General features: G+C 32.2%; 2 protein-coding genes across 3 annotated transcripts; both read right to left on the bottom strand.

The window, feature by feature from the left end:
* Positions 1 to 660: 660 nt before the first annotated feature.
* On the bottom strand, positions 661 to 15,369 carry LOC130624330 (F-box/WD repeat-containing protein 8-like). Its single transcript, XM_057439917.1, has 7 exons — positions 14,309 to 15,369; positions 13,422 to 13,625; positions 12,850 to 13,088; positions 12,314 to 12,526; positions 9,554 to 9,760; positions 8,837 to 9,056; positions 661 to 1,192 (listed from the first exon to the last, which is right to left on the bottom strand). The coding sequence occupies exons 1-7, from the start codon at positions 15,141 to 15,143 to the stop codon at positions 1,035 to 1,037; spliced, it is 2,076 nt and encodes a 691-aa protein (XP_057295900.1). The 5' UTR covers positions 15,144 to 15,369; the 3' UTR covers positions 661 to 1,034.
* Positions 15,370 to 15,531: 162 nt separating this feature from the next.
* Positions 15,532 to 22,832, bottom strand: LOC130624332 (ubiquitin carboxyl-terminal hydrolase 30 homolog). Of its 2 annotated transcripts, XM_057439919.1 has the most exons (9): positions 22,534 to 22,832; positions 21,961 to 22,019; positions 19,861 to 19,966; positions 18,320 to 18,509; positions 17,766 to 17,898; positions 17,446 to 17,505; positions 17,005 to 17,136; positions 16,341 to 16,564; positions 15,532 to 15,965 (listed from the first exon to the last, which is right to left on the bottom strand). In XM_057439919.1, the coding sequence occupies exons 1-9, from the start codon at positions 22,799 to 22,801 to the stop codon at positions 15,761 to 15,763; spliced, it is 1,377 nt and encodes a 458-aa protein (XP_057295902.1). In that variant the 5' UTR covers positions 22,802 to 22,832; the 3' UTR covers positions 15,532 to 15,760. The 2 variants fall into 2 exon arrangements, with proteins under 2 accessions (XP_057295902.1, XP_057295901.1); XM_057439918.1 differs by lacking the exon at positions 17,446 to 17,505 and having other exon boundaries at positions 22,534 to 22,820.
* Positions 22,833 to 23,042: the final 210 nt, after the last annotated feature.

Genomic DNA, 23,042 nt, shown 5'->3' with positions numbered 1-23,042 from the left:
GTTCGAGCTATGCCAGAGATTATATAAGTGTGAATCGATCCTTTCTGCTTAACGCTCAGCAAGAGAATAGGATTAATATCTTAGGCGGGAGCAGTTGTTGTGTTTGCACACATTCCGTATTTTAAATAAAGCTTTAAACACACTAGCCTCTCCTCTTCCCCAGGTCCTTCATTGATAATTGGTCTATTAGAAACTGAAAAGGCAAACCTGAAAATCATTAACAAAAAATGGTATTGAGGGAACAATCTCGTTAATAACCCATGACTTGTGAAATAAAAATTTAAATTAAACAATTAAACAAAGCCTTTTGTAAAATCATGCATAAATTAGTTTTGTTTTGCACTTAAGGAAAAAAATTTCGTGATTTGATCCTCTGTTCGGGTGAAGAGCCTTTTAATTATCTTTTTAGTAAACACATATCCAAAAAATCTACATTTAATTTTATCCAATTTTCACAAGTAGAGTGCATTTCAAGTCATTATAAAAGGTTTTTTTTTTGACATTCTGTAAAGATGTGAACAGTGATGTAAAACACTAACCTTGGAGGAAAGAACTAACGAAAAAAAATATTAACTTTGCTTGTTTAGAAAATTAGCTACCCTCTAAGTGAATTTATTATGCTACTGTTCCCGTGATTCTTTTTCCAGCAATGCATTATGGTAGTAGTAGTAGTCATTATCAAAATTAAAGTGCAATACAATATGGCGATAAAAATAGCAGTAATAAATTAATAATATAAACAGTATTTTGGAATTCTCCAGAACTATCAGGATCACTGGAACTTCTAGTTTTTTGTCTTCTACCTTGCACAAGGAGCTAATACAGCTGAAATTGGATCGTAGCAGGGAATAACATACTATGGTTCTCACTGTTTTGGCAAATCAAAACGACGCATAAGCCTTAGTTTTTACCTTTGAATAACCAAAAAAGGCGAAAACTGGTCTTATTTCGGGCGGATTCAACTGCGTGTTTGGCTAGCTTATTGTCCAGTCGTGCATTACGATCTAACTTGGTTGATGTTCACCGACAATGTCCTACAATTTCGGTAAGTTCAGCGCTGCAACATCATCGTAGGGAGCGATCAGTTGAATGTTGTAATCATAACCAGTTATATTGTTATACTCCGCTCGACATTCGTGAGGAACGGTGAAATTGAATGTGTCTTTTGTAAAGTCCATAACTCGAATACTTCCTAAAATAAAATTTGTTCTTTACAACAGGGAAAACGTTTTCATCATCAGTGGTAATGAAGACTTTTTTAGTATTTTATTAACAATTATAATTTTACAGGTTGATTACGTCAGAAATATTTACAATCCTGGTATCAATGTAGGACCTGTAAACAACAACCACACAGATAAAACAGTAGTTACTGATGGTCGCATTATTGCACGACATGTGCAAATAGCGGGTTTGAAAGTTGTAAATTTTTTTATCAACTTTATGTTGCAGCGAGGAATTTAATTAAAAGTAAAAAAAAAAAAGACAATTTTTATTCGTAAATTAAGAAAGTTAAGGTAATTTTCTTAAAATAATTTCAAAATTACAGGAGGGGGAGACAATGATATACGTAAGGGACTTATAGGGTAGCCCGAGGTGGTGAAAAACATTGCAGAATAAATTAGTTATTATAAATTTGTGTATTAACTTCATTGTTGCTTGTAAAAATTAAAAACAAAAAATTTAATTCAGTAAACTTTTCTGCACGAAATATCAGCATTAATCACACGATGACCTATTTTTTCTTGTTTGGCGCTTCTTCTACGGTGCAAATTATACCGTAATTGCACTGTGCAGAGTGCAATTATTTCTTAATTGCACTGTAGAATTTTAACTAATCCGAACTAACTTAGAATTCAAAATCCAGTCAACATATCCGATTATCGACCCATCTCAATCTTGCCCATCCTGTCAAAAGTATTTGAACCGGTGAAAGAAAATATCGACTTTGCTACTGTGAAACTTGCGCATCATGCAATACATGACAAAAACTGGCTGAGTTATTTACCTTTGCAAATAAAAAAAGAACGTAGGAGTTTACGAGCTGACAACGTAATGAAACTAGAGCGTGGTGAAAAAAACAAATTTATTGACCCAGCATCAAGTTTCAATGATCTTTCAAAAGAATAACTTGTGAAGATTTTAAATGTTTTATTAGAGAGGCAAAAAAAGTATTTTAAAGATAAATCTCTTGCAAAATGTTTGTCCTTGCAATGATTTTTTATTATTTTTTTATCCATGTTCGGACCTCCAAACACCTTTTAATTTTTTGTATGTCACTAATCTGTGCTTAACCCAGTTTTCTCTATTTTGTTCTTTTAGATTAATTTATCTATTTATTTTATTATCTATATAATAATACGCCAGTTCTGTCTGTCTGTGACTTTTGCAAAGTGGATAAACCTTCTTTGATTAAGTCTATAAAACATCGTCTATAAATTTGTTCTGTAAATTACCAAACTTTGACGTTAAAGTAATATTGACGTCAAACGAAAGTATATTAAAATTAGTGAAGCCATTGCATTGCACTTTTAAATTTGAGGCTAAATAACTTGGAAACGGGTGGAAATAACTGACGTCTTCTCCTGCGTAGGTAACTAGAAACCACCTGGGACCAATTTGGGTAAGTTTCCCAAACCTGGGTCCCCGAATCCGTTTCGGAATAGACGGGTTGATGACGTCACCAAAAAACCTTCAACCCTAATATCTCTGCAACCGTTTGTCAAAAACACGCGATCCTATACATTATCTTGATCAGCGTTTCAAGACCTATACAATGAAGGCAGCAGGTATACAAATTTCTAAAAAAAAATTTTGGGGCGGTTGACTGGCCATTGCTGACGTCAGCAAAATTTTAAAACCCTTATATCTCATTAAACGCTTATCAAAAAGACATGATCATATACATTTTCTTGGTCAGCGCTTAAACCTCTGCACACTACAGGCAACGAATAAATTAAATTTCGCCAAAAATTTTTGTAATTGCACTGCTGACGTCAGCAAAAAATCTAAAACAACCTATTTTTCCATTGTCCTTCTGCCTAAGTGGATTTTTCCACGGGGGCCTTATCGACTAGTCTATATAATAATACGCCAGTTCCGTGTGTCTGTGACGTCAATAATACTACTTTAACGTCAATATCCTATATTAAAATAATGAAGCCATTACAGTGCATCTAAAACTTTGAGGGCAAATAACTTGGAAACGAGGTGGTGACGTCAATGATTTTTCACCGCGTGGGTAACTAGGGACCACCTAGGACCAATTTGGGTAATTTTCCCAAACCTGGGTCCCCGAATCCGTTTCGGAATGGACGGGTTAATTACGTCATCAAAAATCTTCAAATCCTAATATCTCTGCAACCGTTTACCAAAAGTACATGATCCTATACATTTTCTTAATCAGTGCTTCAAGATCTATACGATGAAGGCAACAGGTATACGAATTTCTTAAAAAAAATTTTGGGTTTTGACGGTTCATTGCTGACGTCAGCAAAATTTTTAAAACCTTATATCTCCTTAGGCGTTTGTCGAAAACATGATCCTATACATTATTTTGATCAGCGTTTTAACCTCTACACATTACAGGCAACGAATAAACTAAACTTCGCCAATTTTTTTTGTACCTGCACTGCTGACGTCAGCAAAAAATCTAAAATCTATATAATAATACGCCAGTTCTGTCTGTCTGTCTGTCTGTGACTTTTGCAAAGTGGATTATATTCTTCACAATTTTCTTTAACAAATTCTTTAAAACATCGCCTATAAAATTGTTCTGTAATTTACCAAACTTTGACGTTAAAATAGTATTGACGTCAAAGGAAAGTTAATTAAGATTAGTGAAGCCATTGCATTGCACTTTTAAATTTAAGGCTAAATAACTTGGAAACGGGTGGAAATAACTGACGTCATCTCCTGCGTAGGTAACTAGGGACCACCTGGGACCAATTTGGGTAAGTTTTCCAAACCTGGGTCCCAAAATCTGTTTCGGGATGGACGGGTTGATGACGTCATCAAAAAATCTTTAAACCCTAATATCTCTGCAACCGTTTCTCAAAAGTACATGATCCTATATATTTCCTTGATCATTGCTTCAAGATCTATACGATGAAGGCAACAGGTATACAAATTTCTAAAAAATTTTTTGGGGGTTTTGACAGGCCATTGCTGCCGTCAGCAAACATTTTAAACCCTTTTATCTCATTAATTGCTTATTAAAACCACATGATCATATACGTTGTCTTGATCAGCAGTTTACGCTCTACACAATAGAGGCAACGTGAAAACAAATTTCCATGAAAAAATATTTTGTTGTTGACAGATCAATGCTGACGTCATCAAAATTTAAATAATGGTTCTTTTTTACTGTTATTCTGTCTAAGTGGATTTTTTCACGGGTTTTATCGACTAGTCTTATATAATAATACGAAGTGTATGTGACGGTCAGAGTGGATGTGTTCATTTTCTTTTGAAGTTGCCGAAAAAGTATGTCTCAAATGTTAAATTTTATGACGTTACGGCGCGACGTCAATAACACTACTTTAACATCAATATCCTATAGTAAATTAATTAAGCCACTACAGTGCATTTAAAACTGTGAGGCCAAATAACTTGGAAACGAGGTGGTGACGTCAATGATTTTTTAATTAAGTGGGTAACTAGGGACCACATGGGACCAATTTGGGTAAGTTTTCCAAACCTGGGCTACCAAATCCGTTTCGGAATGGTCGGGTTGGTGACGTCATCAAAAAACCTTCAAACCCTAATATCTTTACAACCGTTTATCAAAAGTATATAATCCTATATATTTTCTTAATCAGTGTTTCAGGATCTATACGATAAAGGCAACAGGTATGCAAACTTCTAAAATAAATTTAGGCGTTTTGACGGGCCATTACTGAAGTCAGCAAAATTTTTAAACCTTATCAACCGTCTATCAAAAGCACATGGTCATATTTTCTTGACCAGCGTTTCAATCTCTACACATAACAGACAAAAAATAAACTAAATTTCGCAATGTTTTTTTATCTGCACTGCACTGCTGACGTCAGCAAAAAATCTAAAATAACCTATTTTTCCATCGTATTTTGCCTAAGTGGATTTTTCCACGGGCCTTATCGACTAGTTGTATTATAATATAATAACTTATTAAGACAGGTTTGAAAGTTTTCTCGTTAACCACTTGCGTAAACTATTTAAGTTTGTTTCTTCGCGTGCTCAAAAAACTTTTATTTTGTAGATAATATATTAATATTATTTAATTTGATTTTAAATAATATAAAAAGGAAAAAAGACTGATCATTTATTCTTCCTGAGAGGAAGTGCGAAGTAAACATATTCTATAGTTTAATTTTGTGTTGTGATAAAATTATATTTTTACTGTTGTATATATTTACTTGTCGTTCAAAATAATTACTGTTGCTTTTGGATTCATACCCATAAATATTTATTTTCTCGCGTTTTATAAAAAGTCAAAAAAAGATATCTTCACAATCAGGGTGGCCACTCAAAATTAAAAAAAATCCAAGAACTATTCAAGAACATTTCAAGAACAAAATATTGGTTTTTAAGGCCAAAAATAATTAATAACAACTTTAAAAAAAGCTAATATCACGGACTTTATACATCAATATAGCATATTCGTGATATTTTGAACAAAATAAAAGAGTGTAGACATGTAGAAATCTTGATAATAATGTTGATATCGTTCCAGAAATCGTTCTTTTAGGAGTACGTAGCTACTTTGTGTACAAGTTTGAAGATACTTATCAGAATGCTAGAATTAAATAGCAACAAAAGTGTATAACTAAAAATAACAGAATATGAAAGTCACAAAATATCAAATTTCAATAAATAGTGTTCCTCTCTTCCTGTTTTTAAAATTTATCCAGTATTATGGAAACGGTCCAAAGGATTCTATTTCTTGTGTTTTATAAAACTTTACTTTCCAATTAAAAATAGAACATATATTGTATTGTATAAGAAGATCTTCAAATTAGAAAATGAACCAGACAAAATGACGCTAGTATGAAGCTAATAAATAATCCATATATCTTGAAAAAAATTAATGTCAACAAACTACGAGTAATATGTAGGTTATTAATTTTTGAGATCTTCCTCCAGTTTTTAATAGCCTCATCTAAATCGATCATTGTCACTTTTTTTCTCTCTAATGGCTTTTTAAATGGATTTGGTTTCAGAAACATAGCAATGTCATGGCTAACCTCACCCTCGTCAAGGCAGTTGTTCATATCTTTGTTTAATGATCAAATACATGTATCTACCTTCATTTGTTTGCGTTTTACACATTAATCTCTAATGCTATTATCACTTGCTTTCTCGCAAATACATACCTAGAACGGGCTGTTTTACATGATGTAACCATTTTGGCAGTGATTTTAATATCATGCACATCTTTCTTGCAACACTTTAAGGCGTCATATACCAACAGTTGAGCACATAGTAACTTGTTTTTAAGATTTTCGATAGTGACTTCTTTGTTGCTGCTGAATCCTCTCTCGATCTGGCTTCATCCATGTGCAATATTGAAGACCATTACCCTGACTTTCAATAAATCTTTGTATTTATCAGAACCGTTTAAATACTCGCCGTAAAAATGACCCAAACAATTACCAGAAAGGCTAAAGCCAAGAAACCTATCTTTATGAGTCTTAGCTTTTCAAACTTAAGTAGAGAGTTTTTACTTTCAATCATATTCTTTGGAACAAGACTAGACAAAGATCGAACAAAAAGGTGTTTCAATGGCGATCGTTCTTGTAGCTTTTCAAAAATACCTTTAATAAGTGCAGCACATTCTCCTTTAAACTTTAACTTCTTTGTCAAACTGGCTTGAAGGGACGAAAGCAAGGTTTTGGTGGCAGTTGGTAACTTGACTTATTCCGGTGGTAAATGATTCTCTCGTTTTTGCAAATCAATTTTAATAAAAGAATAAGCTAAATCAGCTTCATCAATAACGGTTTTCCGAATGAAAATCTTCATTAACCGACGGATAATATCTTCTAATATTTCCGAAACAAATGGCATCATTGGATTATCCGTCTGGAATTGCTTCAGATACGAAGACATCATGCTGGCTACATCAACAAAGAATTGTAACTTTACTTGCATAAACATGTCAGTGTGGTGGGTGACCAGATGTCATACGAACTGTTTTTGTTTGGTTGTTTTGATTTGCATAAGGTTTGATAAAGCTTTCACATTCACAACATTTTCCCAAACTTCCTTTGCTCGGATAGAAACAGGTTTATCCTCAGCCCAGCTTGTCTGGATAAACATTATTGGAAAAAACATCTGATTTGCTTAACTGAATATATAGATCTCTTGGAGCTGGGAAATCCTTGAACAGCTCCCACATGACCTTTAAAACCTTTTCCAATTTTCAGCTAGTTGCTTTAACGATAGTCTGAAAGGTTCTGTGCACCAGTGTAATCCACACGAACCAACATCAATAATTTGGGGATATTCTTTTTATAGTACGATGCGATTTTAAATTTTAATAAACTTTACAATTAGTGATTGGTCCGTCCAAGGTTGGCGAATTTTTAATTTCTTGGAGCAAGATTTCAGTATGGGGCTAACTTATGTACGATGTAGTACGCACATTTCGTTTTTGCTATGTCACTGTCAGGAAACATCACACAAAATAGCTGGTTCAAATTCAAGCAAGAACGCAATGAATGACGTGATGTTAGTACTTTCAGAGCCCAATGAATTTCAGCATGAGAAAATGCTAATGTACTCATCATTAAATCAATCTTGTTAGTGGCAGGGAGGCGTCTTTGCTTGATGATGGCTTCGGAGGGTTACTTTTGAAGAACAGACCAGAAACTGGACCATATTTTTTCACATTCAATTGATGCTTGCTGCCCTTAGAATGCGATGCTAAAGCACTTTTTCCCATCACAGTTATGTCTATCACTGTGTTACAAGTCCACATAATGCTTTGTGTTTATCTGGTCCCCTTTTCAATCATATTTTAAACTGTTCATCGCTCAACCAAATTTCATTAAAAATACTTTTCCCATGCATTCTGGTACTTTTTTTATTAGACATTTTTTTACTATTCTAAAGATTCTTCATAGAATTGTAAAAACTCAAGAACATTCAAGAACTAAGGGTGGAAAAACATACTATTTCAAGAACAATTCAAGACCAAATAAAATTCAAGAACATTCAAGAACATTCAAGGACGAGTGGCCACCCTGACAATGAATCGAACTAATTATAAATCGGGTAATAAAAAAATCAAAACATTGAAATTGATATCCTGTGCTACTCTTACAAAAATAGTTCATTGCGTGATTAGCTCGTAATCGAACGTTTACTCGTGCAATTGGAAATAATCGAACTCACAATTTTTTGCTTTTTAAATTTATCCTCGTCCTAACGGAATCAGAAAATTAAAAGCAAAAAAAAATACTCGTTCGATTATTTCCTAATTGCACGAGTAAACGTGCGATTATATACCTATCATCTTTATTTCGTAAATTAGAAAGTAACAAAAACACGTTGCAATGTAAGGCAAACAAAAACAAGTTGCTAGTATAAGGTACCATGTAGTTATAACACGAAATTTCATACTTCACGTAACATAAACACGAGAGTAACCTATCTTATACTAAAGAAAACGGGAGGACAAGAAGTAAATTTATCGGAATTAAAAAGAAAGTTGAATAAACGAAAATTTTTTAAATATCAATTATGGAACAAACCTTGACACAAAATTTTGAAGTAGGGCTTTTTAGTCAAAATGTCAGATATATTGGGATGATTTTTAAAAAAGGCCTGTTTGAAGCCCTGTAGGTTTATACATTACCTCTGTACCGTCTGTGTTGAATAAGATCATCGGCAAACCAGTTTGAATTTTGAGGAAATTTATCTGTTGGAATATTCACAATCGTTAAAAAGTTTTCATTGAAGCGACACAACTGCACAGGATGCTTAAGTGTCGTCTGCCAACACAAAGCATCATTTGATCGATCCCACAAGCAAACATTGCCATCTTTATGACCACTTACCACTTTCCACTCATCCATCTTAAAGAAAACAGAAAATGTTGACCACTCCTTTCATGAGAAGATAAATCGCGAACGAATTCGCAAATATTACCGTATTTAAATTAGCGGTAAAACGTGTTGCTATCCTGTGAAAACGGTACAAACATAAACAAGATAGGAAAACTGTAAAAATGATTTAAAACAGAAAAAAGATTTTGTAAGCACACTTTTTTGAGATTCTTAGTACCTAAATGACATGAATCGGTATATTTCTTAGGCTACCTAGCAATGCGGTTTGCAGACCAGAATATATACTGACACATTTTATCAGTGTTTTTTAAGCTCAGCCTCGCATGTGTTTTGTCATTTTGAGATTGCATGCTACAGATATAAAGTCACTATGACTTCATATCAGTAACATGACTTCATATGGAAGAACTACTGATATGACTTCATATCAGTAGAAGTCTACCCCTTCTTCCGCACTTAATTTGTGTCCTTTAGAACACAACAACAGCACAAAGATATTTTCAAACCTGTAAGGTCGTGATCTCAGAGTCTATTGCGTTGATCACAAACAACAATTTTTCTGTTTTTAAATCATAAATTCGAATCTTGTGATCTGAACAACCAATCACAACTTCGTCGTTATGACAATCAGCATAATTAAGACTTGTGATTCTTGTGTGCGGACCAATTATATTGGAGACTTGTTTACCACTGCTTAAAGAATATTTTCTGATCTAAAAAAACAAGAACAAGCATAAGGAAACATATACCTATGGGATGGTATATTCATTTTTCGTTCAACTAAAACGTAGTTTTTTATGATTGTTGCTTAGTTAACATATTAAGTATGCACATGGAAAAAAGCGGCAATATAAATGGACAATAATTAGGTCATAAAAGCTTTTAAAAGACGGATATAAATGTGTAGTCGGCTCAAAGAACACCAATCTTCGTAATTCGATCAAAATTAATGTCTGATTTATGTGCTTCTAAAACAGTTACCGTTTTACGGAGAAATAGCTGGCTGCGCTACAACAGGGAGGATTCCGATCGTGTTCACACGTTGCGAATAGATACTTTCTTTTATCAAATATTCGCGTGAGATTTAAAATTTTAGCGCAATCTTACGGTTAGTATACATAAAAAGCTTTATCTATACCATTAAGGTCGCACACAACTTTCAAATTTATAAGTAATAAAATAACACCCGTCGCTAAATGAGAAGACAGCCTCGTTTTTAAATTTCCGCGCCCGAAGGCGTAGGAAATTCTTTAACACCGTCGTTTTTTCTTTTGGAGCATTTTTTGAGAAAGTATCGACCATGGGATTTCACGTTCATCTGATTTTTTGTTACCTTAATGTCATTTTAGGCCAAAATTGGTCCAAAAATTAAAACTACTTTATTTTCCACAATATTTGGCACAGTTAACAAAAAAGTATGCTGAACATGATGGTGACATCAAAATTTTGATTTTTTGCCACCTGAAATGTCATTTTAGGCCAAAATTGGTCCAAAAATTAAAACTACTTTGTTTTCCACAAAATGTGGCACAGTTAACAAAAAAAGTATGCTGAACATGATGGTGACATAAAAATTTCGATTTTTGGCCACCTAAATGTCATTTTAGGCCAAAATTGGTCCAAAAATTAAAACTACTTTATTTTCCACAATATTTGGCACAGTTAACAAAAAAAGTATGCTGAACATGATGGTGACATCAAAATTTCGATTTTTGGCCACCTAAATGTCAATTTAGGCCAATATTGGTCTAAAAATTAAAACTACTTTATTTTCGACAAAATTTCGCACAGATCACAAAAAAAATATGCTGAACATGATGGTGACATCAAAATTTTGATTTTTGGCCACCTGAAATGTCATTTTAGGCCAAAATTGGTCCAAAAATTAAAACTACTTTATTTTCCACAATATTTGGCACAGTTAACAAAAAAAGTATGCTGAACATGATGGTGACATCAAAATTTCGATTTTTGGCCACCTAAATGTCATTTTAGGCAAAAATTGGTCCAAAAATTAAAACTACTTTGTTTTCCACAAAATGTGGCACAGATCACAAAAAAAAATATGCTGAACATGATGGTGACATCAAAATTTTGATTTTTTGCCACCTGAAATGTCATTTTAGGCCAAAATTGGTCCAAAAATTAAAACTACTTTGTTTTTCACAAAATGTGGCACAGTTAACAAAAAAGTATGCTGAACAAGATGGTGACATAAAAATTTCGATTTTTGGCCACCTAAATGTCATTTTAGGCAAAAATTGGTCCAAAAATTAAAACTACTTTATTTTCGACAAAATTTCGCACAGATCACAAAAAAAATATGCTGAACATGATGGTGACATCAAAATTTTGATTTTTTGCCACCTGAAATGTCATTTTAGGCCAAAATTGGCCCAAAAAGTAAAACTACTTTATTTTCGACAAAATTTGGCACAGTTAATAAAAAAAGTATGCTGAACATGATGGTGGCATCAAAATTTTGTTTTTTTATCAACTAAATGCCTTTTAAGACCATAAACGTTTCAATCGGAAGACTTTCAACCATGAATGATAGGCTATAATTTTTGTTCGCAGTTTCTTTTAAAGTGTGAGTTTATTATGACATGTTTCGTTTTGTTTGCGTTTGTTGTAAGATGTAATGTCACTTGTGTGTTTTATCTTCAGAACTTCAAGCACCAAACCTCTTCGAATGTTTGGCACGAGAACACAACGAATTAGCAGGTTGTCATCAAATATTTTGGTAGCGAGCGGAAATTCTTATAGCCCCCAGGGCTTTTTGTTATATTTCGTTACGTAATCAATAGCTGCAGTTGGTTATCGAACACTTTTCCAGAAAGCTATAAAGTTTACCGATCGGATAAAGCTGAAAAGTTGTCTGAGAATTTGTATATTTATTTGAAAATTTCTAATTGGTTCTCAAGATTTTGGGGTTAGAAGTTCTAGCTAATTATGCCTGACATCATCAATTAGCTGTAAGGTGGATTTAACAGTTTTACCAATGCGTATAAATGATTTTTGTCATTCAGTTTGATGTTTTGAACATTTTACATAAATTTCAATGTTACGCCCTCATGGCGTATATAGGCCTAACAAGGGCGTGAAAGAAAAAGTAATAGTCAACGCAGATCACTTAGTTGTAACATCACGATGATTATATCTATTATAACTAAGACAAACATAAATATAAGCTTTTACTTTCGTCGCCTTACAATAATGGGCGCAATTGGTCACTGTTACTAACAAAAACTTCAAACAACACTCACCCGAAAGCCACCAAGAATGTTATAACCAAAGCTGTTAATACCAGCAACAAGAGATTCACTTTTGTGGTCAATATTAGAAAAAGATGCACCAATCAAAGTGTCGAATACGATAAAAGCCCCATGAAGGAGAGTGTATACGCGTAGCTGGTTATGAATGGTAACTGCAAGTTTGGGTGTGTCCACACTCGAATCAATTAACAGAAAACTCACTATCTAAACAGATTTTTAATGTCAGTGATTTATTTCGACATTTTTAAAAAAAAATTGTTTTGAAGAAAATTCAACGTTTTTAAAAAACGCGGTTGTTAGAAAACAAGGTAATATTCGTTGGAATTAATTTGCGCATTTCTGAAACCAGCTAGGTTAGCCGAGGTTAGCCCGTAGAAAAGCTCTCGGGAATTCACCCATCAGCAATGAATTACATTGAGGGCATTTTAACAAGCTGCGGCGCAAACAATTTGAATGGCTACGTTAATTCTCACCGTTCTGCCGTCTAATTTTTTATGTCATTTATAAATACAAATACAATCTCTTACCCTATCTCCCAGTTGCTCGTTTAAAAGCGTCTCCCATGTCCATTCTTGCAGCGATTTATTTTCATCAGGTCGAAGGACAAAAAAATTGGATATTGATACAACACAGACCAGCATGTTGTATTTACTGCTGACTTCACTCACGTGCACGCTACGTATGACGTCAACTTCAAAATGGCGCATAAATATCAATTGAGCCGATAAACGACCATCAGCATTTCGTTGCCACACCATCAGATCACCTAAATGTTTTAAAAAAACTTTTAGTTGATATAACTGCGTATATAACCATCAAATTTTTGGCGGATACTTATCTTCGCGAATGCAATGGCGAGAAATAAAATTTCGGGAGCACATGCAAACTTTTTTTAAACTAGACAAAATCCAAAGAAAATACACTTTGATATTCAAAAAAGGGTGTAACACAATATTCAAGTTATAAAAAGATTTCCGTTTCACCTAACTGCACCTGACATTTTGACCCAATTAACAACAACGTGCGCTTATGGTGTTTTTCCTGAAAGAAAAAGCTAAATTACGTGTTTACGGTACACAGAAGGTAAGTACATACACACCATTTTGAAATCCAGCAACACAAATGTCATTATTCATGGCTACACATGTACACGAGGACGTTACAATATCCTCATCTCTGCTGTATTTTTCCTTCAAATTTTGACCATAACTTCCTGATGAGAGGTCCCAAAGTTTTACAGATCCATTAATGTAAGCAGATATCAATGTGGCGTCATATATGGCTGCTGAGCATAGAATTCCACCTATATTACAAAACATAAGTCAGCAACAAGAATTTAAAAACACGTGTCACGATCAAATGGAAGTAGAGCTATTTTGTGCGTCGCTAACATCGCGACGAGCAGTTTTTTACGGAAAAATTTCCAGCATGTTTAATTCGAGAAATTGCTAAAATGACTTTATTCGCTAAAATTAATCTTCTGATTATAATTTTCAAAAATCAAAAATCTCTTGTTTTTTTGCTCCATAAATTTTCATTTTTGTAGTTGATAAAAGTATCGGACAGCCTCTGTGATGATATAAGGAAGTTATTATAGCTTACTTTATCTCAACAAGTAGGCTTGTCTTAAACTAAATTTAAATTGTAAAAATTTAAGTTGAATAACTAAAGCAGTGTTTACACGATTAAACTAAGTTTTTTGCACTGAAATTTGTACGTGTTAACACCATTTAAACTTAGTTGTAAAATTCTTTAACACAGGATTACTAAAAATTGAGAAAAGCTACTTTGTGCAACACACTGTCTGCTTCAACTGGCTGTGTAAACTCTTCTTGATTTCTCGCAAAAGAAAATCAAATTGGCTTATTCGCAAAATAAGATTTTCGCGAATTATCTCAACACGATAAGGCGCGAAAATTAATCTTCGCAAATAATCTTCATACACCGCAACTTGTGTGTCGTATGAAAATTCACAATAGTGAATACCTGTTTCATTTTCCAAGTCTCGTACCTCGCAATATCTTTCTTTCCATTTGCTGCGTATTCTTCTTCTTTCTAACAACTTCTCTTTTATATATATTTTCCATCCGCTACGCCCTGCAACACAATCTGTATCCTCACGCACGCCCAATGCATCGCACCAATACAACCATATCAAGTCATCTTCAGCAATTAATTTCCATTTGGAGTTCACTAAACAACAACTAGCTAAATCTGCCAAAGACAAATATTGGAATATCCGAACAGCAATTTCTTTTGGCAATTCAAGATCAAAGAAAGGAATGCAAGTTATTTCATCAATATCTGCAATTAACAAATCGATCAAGTTTTCGCTTTTTTCATTGTATTCATTTACTGTTGCATCTTCATGGAATTTCGTGTTCACATCTAATTTCAATCTTTTCGAGGTATTATTACAACATTTGCACATATTATGCTTTTCATTGGATTGCTTTTCTTTTTGAATCTTCTTTTTTTGTTTCACACACATACAACATTCTGGATTAACATCTCTTAAATATTTATTTGCAATTTCAAACGCGTTTGGATACGATCTACCTTGCAATTCACTACAATTGCTACTGGCTACATGTATGTCTGAATCAGTAACATTATCAACTTTGACATCAGCTAACACGTTTGGATACGATCTACTTTGCAATTCACTACAATTGCTACTGGCTGCATGTATGTCTGAATCAGTAACATTGCCAACTTTGACATCAGCTGTACTATCACCAATTGAATTGGGGTCTTTCTTTTTCGTAACAATTTCTGCTACCCATTCTGCTCGAAACTTTTGTAAGTTAGTATTATCCATAAACTAACATAATAAAAAATTTTAAAAAATATTACTTAAAGACAACCAAAAAAACATTCTCTTCTATCTAAAAAATAATGGAAGGTGGCAAATTTTATTTTGGGAAAAAACTCTGTGATATTAATTAGAACCCACCGAATCAGAAATTCTACGCCTACATTTTCTTCCAAGATACGAAAAACAGATGAATTAGTCCTATCTCCTATTAAAATTTTGTTGTAGAAGCACTATCCTCTACCAACATTAGTAAGGGAAACTAAGGTTTAAAACCATAGCAAGACCTTTGTATCAGAACTGATATACTTTATACACTCACACAGCCTATCTAAAGAAGAATTCTTACAGCCTCTTTATAGGGTTAATTCACATCAGAGAAAAACACGTGACAAAACGTTAACTTTTATATTTATCAAACAGTTATATTCATAAAATACAAATTATTTTACATAACAGGACAATGGGACTTGTGATAAAAAAACTACCAGAAAATATCAGGAAAGCGTAATTCGCAAAACATCCTTCAAGAAGATAAAAATGCAAAAATATTCATCTAATTACAAAAATATTGCACAAAGAATAGCAAAAAAAGTTGATCATGAAGTAAGAACACTGTTACGTCATATTTTTTCATAGAACAGTAAGTAAGCAGTAGACAGAAATACATCTTGTTTTGGTACAGTTTTAACAAGCTGGTCAGATGCGTATACCCAGTTATTGGAGCCGTCACAAATTCTTCTGTAAGTTACAAAATGGCCATCGTCAGCTTCACCATAATGCAGAATGACGGATGATAACTTGTAACTTCCAATTGACAGGCTACATCTACAAAATAAGTGCATGGATAACTACAGTTATATAGTTATAGAAAAATCAGCAATGCATGAGCAAGTTTTTGATCGATAGAAAAACAGTTTGGCTAGCAAGCCAGGTATTATTTTGTCACTGATAAAACAGTAAATATTGAATCCTAAATGTATTTAGGACAATGATACTAAGACAATCAAATAAAACCAAAATAGTACAAAAAAATAAAAATAAAAAAAATATATGTATAAAAAAAATAAACCAAATAAAATTATGAGCATATAAAATATAATAAGTAAAAACTCGAAAGTAAAAAAAATGGAAACGAACTAAAAAAGAAGAAAAAAAACAAATCTAAATAAAAGCCAACACAAAATAAACAAACTTTCGCACCCTGCTGAATTTTTAAAACTGTGTCGTCCACCAAGTAAACGTCCTTGCAATAATGGATTCTCACTAGCTGGTGTTTTAAACTTTTTCTCGTATGACACATGTTGATAAGTGTATGTAGTGAGATCAATATGTTCATCAAATTGAACATGTGTGGCGTTCTTTATAATTTCTCCTGAAGAACTGAATGATGTTCTTTGTAATTGAATACATAAACATTTTGGAAGCTAAAAGGGAAAAAATTATTACCCAAACCATGTACATTTCTAAGCTTTTGATATCCCCTTACATATATATTTTATCTTCAATTTCATTCCCATTCTTGCATTAACTGCCTTTATATATTTTTCACATGAAACTCACACTCGGAGATAGCATTGAAAATACTTTTAAAAAAAACACCAAATCCATTTTTTTTAGAAACAGATATTGACGTTCTCGATAATGGTCCCTTTTTATTTATCTTCATCTATTTTCTGTACAATGTTTTGGCGTGGGAAAATTTCGTGTTCTATGATCATTCGTTAATTCAATTCAGCTCCATAATATGCTTATCATATGTTTAAATTTTAAGTAATTACAGCTTATATTCAACTATAAGGGCGTAATAAACTTTCTACTACGAAATCAATAAAGACGCCCTTCTTCAAGCCAGTTCTCTATATACCTTGGCTATGGAAAGTTGTTTGGAGAATGAGGAGTATTTCAAGCCTTTTGCTAAACACTTGCTACATTCAACGTCTCGCACTAACTCTGCTTTGATCCACTCATTCAGACAATGCTTTAACGTTGAACCAAACTAAATAAAAAAAAATTCAAACTATTAATTTAACGGAAGTGACGCTGCAACTATGAAAGTAAGATATATCATACTTGCAGTAATTTCACCCAGTAGAAAAAATATTTCTTAACGTAATTTAATATCCAGGGTTTTAGAAAAAACATGAATTAGGTTATTATTTAAAAAAAATGTAAAAATATATTTTCACACGCTAATTTCTATAATTAATTTTGCGTGCTGCGGTAATGTGAGGCAGAATTATTGCAAAAAATCCTCACCCCACCCTGTAATATAGAGTGTCTATCTACAAGAATTTCTAATACTTACAGATGATACATTTTGCAGACTGAGAATTAAACTTTCAAAAGTTTCAAACTTTACTGGAGGCTATAAGTACAACAAATAAAAAAAATGAAAAACCCTTCAAATGGTTAAAAAATAAATCAATTGTCTGATTAAAAAATATTATCAAAAATACGTGTATATTTTGGGTCCCTAAGAACAACAAAAGAAAAATATGCGATAACTAGCAACATATGGGGGGAGGGACATAAACCAGACTATAGTAGATATGAAATTGCAACAAAACATGAGTAAGGTAGATAATAAATAAATAAAAAAAGTAAATAAATAAATAACAATAATACCTGATATCCACAGGTGATGCAGGTCATTTTATTAGCAAAAGAACCTTTAAACGGTGATGACAGCTTATGATTCAACAGTTGAGGTAAATTCCTGGACACACGATTCAAAATGGTAGTTTTCGATTCAGACTCTCTAAAGATAATAGTGAAAGATAAGAAGGGTAAAATACGTTACGTTTAACTCTGCTCATGTCAGGTATTTTTTGGGTTGTGAAAAGTCGGGGAAAAGACAAACTCTACTCCTCCAAATTGTTAAACGAGACAACAAAACTTGGCACCGTGAAGAACAATTATAATAAAATATCATCATAATATTGTGGAACATTAAAAAAGGCTGAAACATTTAGGTTGGAATAAACAGTCTGAAACAGATGTCTATTTTAAACAATGAATGCATAAAATAAGTATGTGCAATTGTTTCAAAAAATGTTTTGCTGATAGATGAAATGTCAAATAGTTTCTACAGAATCTGAAGCAGATTTGTAATTTCTTTTACACCTCTATCTTATATTAAAGTAAATAACCTAAAGATTAAATTCAATGTGAAAAACTACCTAAAACTGCAGGATGCTTGAGAACCATTTAGGACTTTTTCAACTTCTTCTTCCATAGTTACTTGTAAAATTTGATAAAACTCATAAGCATCTTGTTGTTCTGTTGAAATAACCCATCCATGCGCACTTAACGAGTTCATGACGTCACGAGCAGAGTAGTAATCCTCGTTTCCTGCTTTGTTTGTCAACACTGTAACAAAAGAAAATCAATGCTGAGCATCACCATTAAAATCTCCTTAAACATTTTCATTTATTTTGAATAAAAGATAAAAAAATAATTTGTTTTATGAAAACACTGTCGCCTTTTTTAATAACATTAAGTTTGAAAATTGGATGTGCACAGATAACACTGAACCTGATATGGCATGAGTGAGTTATTGACGAATGTAGCATACTTTAAAGATGAACGCATGCGACAGGTTGTTAAATTAAAATTGAGGACATTTGAGGTGTAAGTTGTTAAAAAATCTGCGTTTAGAGGAGATTTGAGGATACTTTCCAAAACTGAGGATATAGAAGTTTTGAGGCATGGCAAGTAATTTATTAAAGACAGCAAAAAGGTAGGCTGTCTCCAAAATTTTAACAATTACGAATCTTTATTCTACAAAAGAAGCCAGCTCTCAATTTTGACTATACACAATGTTCCACATAAGCAGAAATTTTAATGGGCAAAAAATGTAAACAGTTTACATAATCTAATAAAATTAAAAAATGGATTCTGAACAAAAAAAAATTCAGGGAAATCATTTTCCAGTTTTCCCAGATTTTCCATGAGTATATTCCATGAAGCAATCCAATCAGTATGTTGTGTTACACGAAATAAACCTTCAAAACCCTATTAGGCTAGTATTTAAAATGCTTTATCAGTCCGTCTAATTGCTAGCATTCTAATATTTCACCTGCTGGATAAATGAAATTCACCTATTTTTTTAATAGATCATATCCACCTTCTTAGCTCAAACTGGGAGAATATGACTTTTTGATTCTTTATTTGTAAAATACTTGTGTACTACTATATAATAAAAACAGCAAAATGCATTTGTAATTTTACAACACAAATAAAGATTGCTAAAGGAGAAATACAAAATTTTTAGTAATAACTTATTGACATTGTGCAAGTATAACAAAATAAAAGAAATAAAAGAGCAATAAAAACTTAATTAAAAAAAAAAATGTTATTCTGGAAACTGAAAAAGTACTCATTGGATAGAATAACATTAGCAAAAATTAACTTGATATATACTTCAGAATTAGGAAAATATCTTTTTTTATCCTTCTTTGTTTTTGTGTTTTTTTATTTTTCTTTAATGATCAACCTTCTTGCAATAAATGCATGAATAAAAATATTTTCTCTTGTTGACTACCCACACTTTTTTAAGCACACACCCATCATAATGTTCAACTGACATCCTCAAACTGCTGTCGCCAGGCATTTAAATAAGGTTACAGGGCTACTAGAGATATAATCGTATCTAGGTAGTGTGATTCATTTAATGACATGGACAGGGACTTAGATGTTGATATTACTCATGTATTCATACCTTTAAGAAGACAGCAGACACTTGGAAAAACAGTCAATTGGCTTGCATTTTTATGTTCAAGAACTTCAGATGTCCAGTTCAGGAAAGTTGAACAAGATGAAAGTGCCTGAAATGGAATTTAAAATCAAAACACTGACGGATTTGATTACTCAGTTCTGGAATATAAGACATCAAATCCCATCATAAATCAAGATTCAAAGGAGTTTAATTGAAAACACGCAAAAGCATAAAAAATGTATTTGCAAGATGTAACCTCTATTTCTGAAGGAGTTTATTTTTGAGAGGGAATACAATTTGCAGATTTTTTTTTCATGTTTTGTGAAATCTGAATAGTTGGTAATTGATTGACTGTGAAGCAAAATCAACGAGTATCAACTATTGCATGTTGATGTTAAAATGTTTTTAGCTGAAGCGATAAAAAATTAATAAATAATAACAACTTTTAACAACATAAGTATACAGAGAAATACAATGAATTTCTAAGTTTTTAATAATAAAAGTTTCTAATAATAAAAAAAATTAATGTACTGTTTGGACATAGAATTATTTCTATTGCATCAGGTTTATTGCTGTTTTTTAGCTAGGATCTTTTCTGATTCTAGACTACACTGCACCCAAGGTTTACGGTTATGTGCATAACCATTAGAATGTCTTTGTGTTATGTACTCGACAAGCCTCCATCATCAATTGAGTGGAAGCACATTATAAATTGCAATTAATTGTAATTTTTTTTATTTTATGCACATTTAACGAAATTATGGAAATTAATTGACAAGTCAAAAACTTTAATTTTCTATATCTGTGTGGCAATTTTATCGCCACTGTTCAACTTATAATTTTGTAATAATATTGTAAATTTATGATTTTGAAAGATATAATTTTTGGTTGGAGTTAACATCATCATTAAATACATACTATTGAATATGAGTAGTTTCTTTTTTGCCATAGTAAATACATATTAATACAACATGTTTAAAATAATGTTTTTATTTAAAAACGAAACTTTTCGTAAGTATACTTACATCATCAGGTAAGTATACTTACGAAAAGCTCTGTTTTTAAATAAATAGATATATTTTAAACATGTCGTATTAATATATAATACTATTAAATTTGTGTCATTTTTTTGCCACCAATCTTCTTCTTCATATTGAGTTGCCTCTGTTTCAAAATCAGATAAAAAACGTCGATGTTTTCATATTATAAGTTGGTTTCGCACAAAATTAAATTAATCATCACATGCATTTGAAAACACACCATATTGAATATTGTGCTTAGACCTGTATACATTATATTGTGCAAGTATATACAATTGCGTACAACTAACTGCATAAAAAATATTATAGAAATAGATACTACACTTTACATAACCCACATAAGCAGGTGTACAGAAAAGACTTAGAAGAGATAGGGCAGTTATTTGTATATAAAATCAACTCCACTAAAAATCAAAATTAAAATATATGCTAAAGCAAATAGTTTTTCTGTTTTGAAAATTAACTAAATAAAATCTTTAAAATGTAAAATCTTGAAACACAGGGTTCGAATTAGCAGTTCGCAATTCGCAATTTGCGAATCGAAATGCCATTTTGCGAATCCCTTTGTGAAGAAAATGATAAAATTCTGAATCGAATATTTTTAAGCAGCGATAGAAATGCTTTTTCAGATCACGTTTTAAAAACTTAAGCACGCAGAATGGCGATAGAAATGCTGTTTTAGATGGCATTTTAAAAGTTTAAGAATGAAGAACGGCATAGAAAAGCTTTTTTAGATCGCATTTTAAAAGCTTAAGAACCAAGAGCGGCGATGGAAAAAGGGTAATTGATCTAAGGTGTTCCCAGACCACATCTAGAAAGTGGTTTACTTCGTTGCAGTGTGTCAAAATTTTTGCGAACCAACTTTACTTTTCTAATTCGAGTCCTTAAACATATAACCACCTTTTTAATTCTTAAAAATTTCTAAAACAGAACTTTTTGTTCCACGTATGCCCGACCCCTTCTTCGTATGGTGAAGTAAAACAAAGTAAATTATACTTAACACTGCTGGTAGTATAAAAAAATTGAAAGAAAAAATAATTCAGATAATATTATATATACATACCTGCAAAATACAGTTTGCAAAACATGTGTTTCCTTCATTAAAGAGACCAGGTGGTAAACCTAAAAAAGGAACACAAAAATTAAGTAATTTATGTTAGTTATGTACACTAATGTACTGTTTGACCTCTGATCTATATATGCATGGTTAAAAAAGAATTTGTTCATTTCGTCTTTAAAGATCAATAATATCATTTCAAAATTCTTGACAAGTTGTCTGTCCACCAATCGTTTTATCGTATACGCTCCATTTTAAGAAAATTTGATGTTGAAAGAAGTATTATTATATTACCCTTTTTTTGTTGGTTAACAAAAACAAAAAATTATTCTTTAAAACTATTCTTATTTTCAGTCAAATTTTATATTATGCAGCTTCATGAAAGAGTTCACTTTAAAATTTAAATTTCTCAAACATAGTAGCAAACTTTGAAGCTTAAAAACGTTACTGTACAAGGACTAATTTGTACATTATATGTATACATTATAGTATACATATTATACTCTCTCTTCATCAATAAAAAAAGATATATATATACCCTCATATACCCTTTCCTCTCAATAATAAGCAAATACATACCCTTTTTTCTTCTTTTACAAATTGATGCAGTTTCAAATAAATCCTTTGTAAATTTTGACTTCAATTCTCTTTCTTTTTTTTCAAAATAAATAAAAACCATATAACCAGCTACTGAAGCCCCGCAACATAGACTAACACCATAAAAAAGTCTAGCTTTGTTACTTAACATCTTCCAGTGATGTATCAACTGCAGCTTTAAACGAACAAACTGACAGTATTTATATTGAAGTTCCATATGTATCCAAGATACATCCATTGTTATACTCATTTTAAAAAAAATAATAATATATATTTTATGATTTCAATCCCACTTATTGGGTGACGAAATTTTTCCAGTATGAGTAGAGAACGTTTTCTCCTTCTTTGATTTTTTTGGATCAGCTGTGGAAATCATATAAACAAAATACATTACACATCCAGCCAGTGCTGCAACGCCAAAGTTAACAACATGCTTGTTTGGTTTGATATATAATTCAGGATTTATTAACCTTGATGCAACAGTAGCACGT

The sequence above is a fragment of the Hydractinia symbiolongicarpus genome, chromosome 13, assembly GCF_029227915.1.
Source record: "Hydractinia symbiolongicarpus strain clone_291-10 chromosome 13, HSymV2.1, whole genome shotgun sequence".
In the NCBI taxonomy this organism is placed as follows: Eukaryota; Metazoa; Cnidaria; class Hydrozoa; order Anthoathecata; family Hydractiniidae; genus Hydractinia; species Hydractinia symbiolongicarpus.
Note: the sequence above shows the minus strand (reverse complement) of the source record. Positions and strands in the feature narration are given on the sequence as shown.